The sequence below is a fragment of the Ailuropoda melanoleuca genome, chromosome 5, assembly GCF_002007445.2.
Source record: "Ailuropoda melanoleuca isolate Jingjing chromosome 5, ASM200744v2, whole genome shotgun sequence".
Lineage (NCBI taxonomy): Eukaryota > Metazoa > Chordata > Mammalia > Carnivora > Ursidae > Ailuropoda > Ailuropoda melanoleuca.
Genome location: NC_048222.1, coordinates 161,527 through 163,983, shown reverse-complemented (window position 1 = coordinate 163,983; position 2,457 = coordinate 161,527). Strand labels below are relative to the sequence as shown.

The following is a 2,457-nucleotide window of genomic DNA, read 5'->3' as shown; positions in this document are numbered from 1 at the left end:
GGGGGGGGGGGGGGGGAAAGGACTGTCCTCTTCCCCTCCCCCACCCCTGGGTGGTCCTTAGTCCTCTGACAGTTCTGCCCCCAGTTTTAACTCTTTTTAATTTTTACCCTGATAATTTTCCACCCCAGATATTCTTCCCAGTTTTAACATTTTTTTTCTAAGTATGACATATGATTTATTTCTGAGTCTTTACAATAATCCAGTTATATAACAAATGGAGAGGAATCAGTAGCAGAAGAGGATTATGCATAGAAAGTTCTAAGTTTAGAGAAAGGGACTGAGGCTAGGGGAAACTGGAGCATTTAAACCTTAAGAAAGGTGCTGGAGGGTGAGACTCGAAAAGAGAACATGTGAAGAATTGGGAGCAGGGAGGAGATACAAACTGAGGGAGATAGGCGAAGTGGGCACTGGGGGCTACAGAAGGGGGCTGGAGACAGGCGGGAGGGGAAAAAGAGTTGGGTTTTCAGCTCCACTCCCCCAAAGCCCCCCATGTTGCATAGCGCCCCATCCTTTCCCGTCATCCCTTCCCACCCCACTCCCATCCTCTGCAAGCACCCTCAGCTGCAAGCAGGCAGCCATGCCCCTCACCCTGGCAGTGGGGCTTGGCACTGCTCCACTGGCCCTGACTACAGATGCTCCGGGAGCTGCCCACAAGATGGAAGTCAGGGTCACACCGGAAATCCACCCGGGCTCCGTCCAGAGCGGGGAGGTCCCCACCCGTCAGGAAAACCTTCCCATTTTCCAGGGCCAAATATGACTTGGAGCAGATGCGGACTGTGGAGAGATATGAAAAATGAAAAAGAGAGGCACATTGGGGAAGGTTCCTTCCCCTTAAAGAGCAGGGGCTGCAGATTGGAGTTGGGGGCCTCAAGCATCCTACTCTGCAGGAAATCAGGGGTGCAAAGGATTTGCCTCTCTAGCTTCCATTCCTCCCTTAACCCTGGAAGCATCCACACATTACCAACAGAAAAAAGGAAAAAGCGTTTCCGTGGTAGGAACCCAAGATGGAGCTATAAGCACATAGAAGGGGATCTCTTCAAAGTCAGCGGCAGTGGGCGGTTCCCTGGCCTCAGAGGTACGGATGGATGTAACTTCAGATGCACAATCAGATTTACCTTTCTTATTACAGTTGACCTACACTAATGTTAAACTGGGTTTTGCTTTGTGGGTATATGATCTCTATGTTGGAGACAGAGGTATTCAAAAATGCCATGAAATCATTTTGAGTGTTTTTGCACTATCTGCCGCTAAAAACCCTCAAAAAGAAGAGCTCACAAGATGAATAATCAAGTTATTTTATCAAACGGTCAGTGGCCTAATGCAGGGAGGATGGGATGAAATGAGAGGTGTGGGCTGCTAACCTGACTAGTCCAAGTGCACATAGTAAAACCCTCCTTACACAGTGTTCGCTCAATAAATGTATTTGTGAATTTTGTTACAGTGGATTTACAGTGCTGACTTGTAAGCAGTAATGCTAAGTTTGAGGCAGGAAGAGGAATGGTCTTGAAGAGAAGAGGGGCTTTTCAAGGCTACTCACCACATCGGCTGGGTGTGTCCATGTCTGTCCAGGAGCCGTTGGCCAGGCACTTTCGGACCTTGGGCCCCACCACCTCGCGCTCTCCCCGGCACACATACTCAATCTCATAGTCCACCGGCAGGAAGTTGATAGCCTTCACCTGGTCCCGAGTCAGGCCCCTGTACCTGATGCCCCCTTCCCAAGGCGGGTGTATGATCTGGCAACCTGAGGGGTGAGTCCGAGGAGTCAGAGAGGGTTGGGGGGTGGCAGAGTCAGCTGCGGGAAGCCCAGGAGCATAGGGCGTGGTCAGTGGGCAAGTGGCGGACCAGGGGCCCAGATGGGATGCCGGGGGTGGGAGTAGAGATGGGTACAGAACCCTGGGCTGAAGGACAGAGCGCCCTGAGCCAGGGTTAAGGCCAGTGAGAGCTCACAAGTGAGGAGGGAAGGTGCTGGTTGGGGGTCATGGAGAAAAGAAAATTAAGAATTCCTGCAAGGGTACAATATGCCAGTGAGCTTGGTAAAAGGCTAAAGGAGGATTTCTGAGTAAATTAGGATGAGAGTCCAGGGGGGCTTCTTAGGCTACCCAGGCAGCAGTATGGGCAGGAGGGAGGGGTGGGGTCGAGGAAACAGTGCAGGGTCACCGAAAGGCAGCTGATGCAGTGACGTGGGGCGGAGAAGAAGGGGTCATAGGTGGGGCGAGGGAAAGGAGCTCAGGGTGCTAACGTGGGGCCGGGCAGCCAGGGTCGCCAGGCCGGGACGCTGTCTAGGTAGGGCTGCCAGGGCAGTAATGAGGCCCAGAAAAGGGGGTGCAAGGAGGGGGGAGTGGGTGGGGTGCCCGAGGTCGCCGGCGAAGGTGCACCTTCTGAGGTGGCGTTGGGGGTCTGCGCCCCGCCCGCGCCCGGGGGGCGGAGGAAGAGCGGCGCCAGCGGCAGCAGCAGCAG

General features: G+C 53.7%; 1 protein-coding gene across 3 annotated transcripts in view; it reads right to left on the bottom strand.

Moving 5' to 3' along the window:
- The window catches only part of GABBR1 (gamma-aminobutyric acid type B receptor subunit 1), a 24,330-nt gene extending 21,879 nt beyond the window's left edge, over positions 1-2,451 (bottom strand). For 2 of the 3 annotated variants that reach the window (XM_034660225.1, XM_034660226.1), the window contains exons 1-2: positions 1,538-1,704; positions 589-774 (exon numbers count right to left, since the gene is read on the bottom strand). In XM_034660225.1, coding sequence (XP_034516116.1) covers positions 589-774; positions 1,538-1,559 — 208 coding nt within the window. In that variant the 5' untranslated portion in view covers positions 1,560-1,704. Of the gene's footprint in view, positions 1-588; positions 775-1,537; positions 1,742-2,375 lie in introns of those variants that run through there. The other variant, XM_019793039.2, reaches the window with a different exon arrangement.
- Between the last annotated feature and the right edge of the window lie 6 nt (positions 2,452-2,457).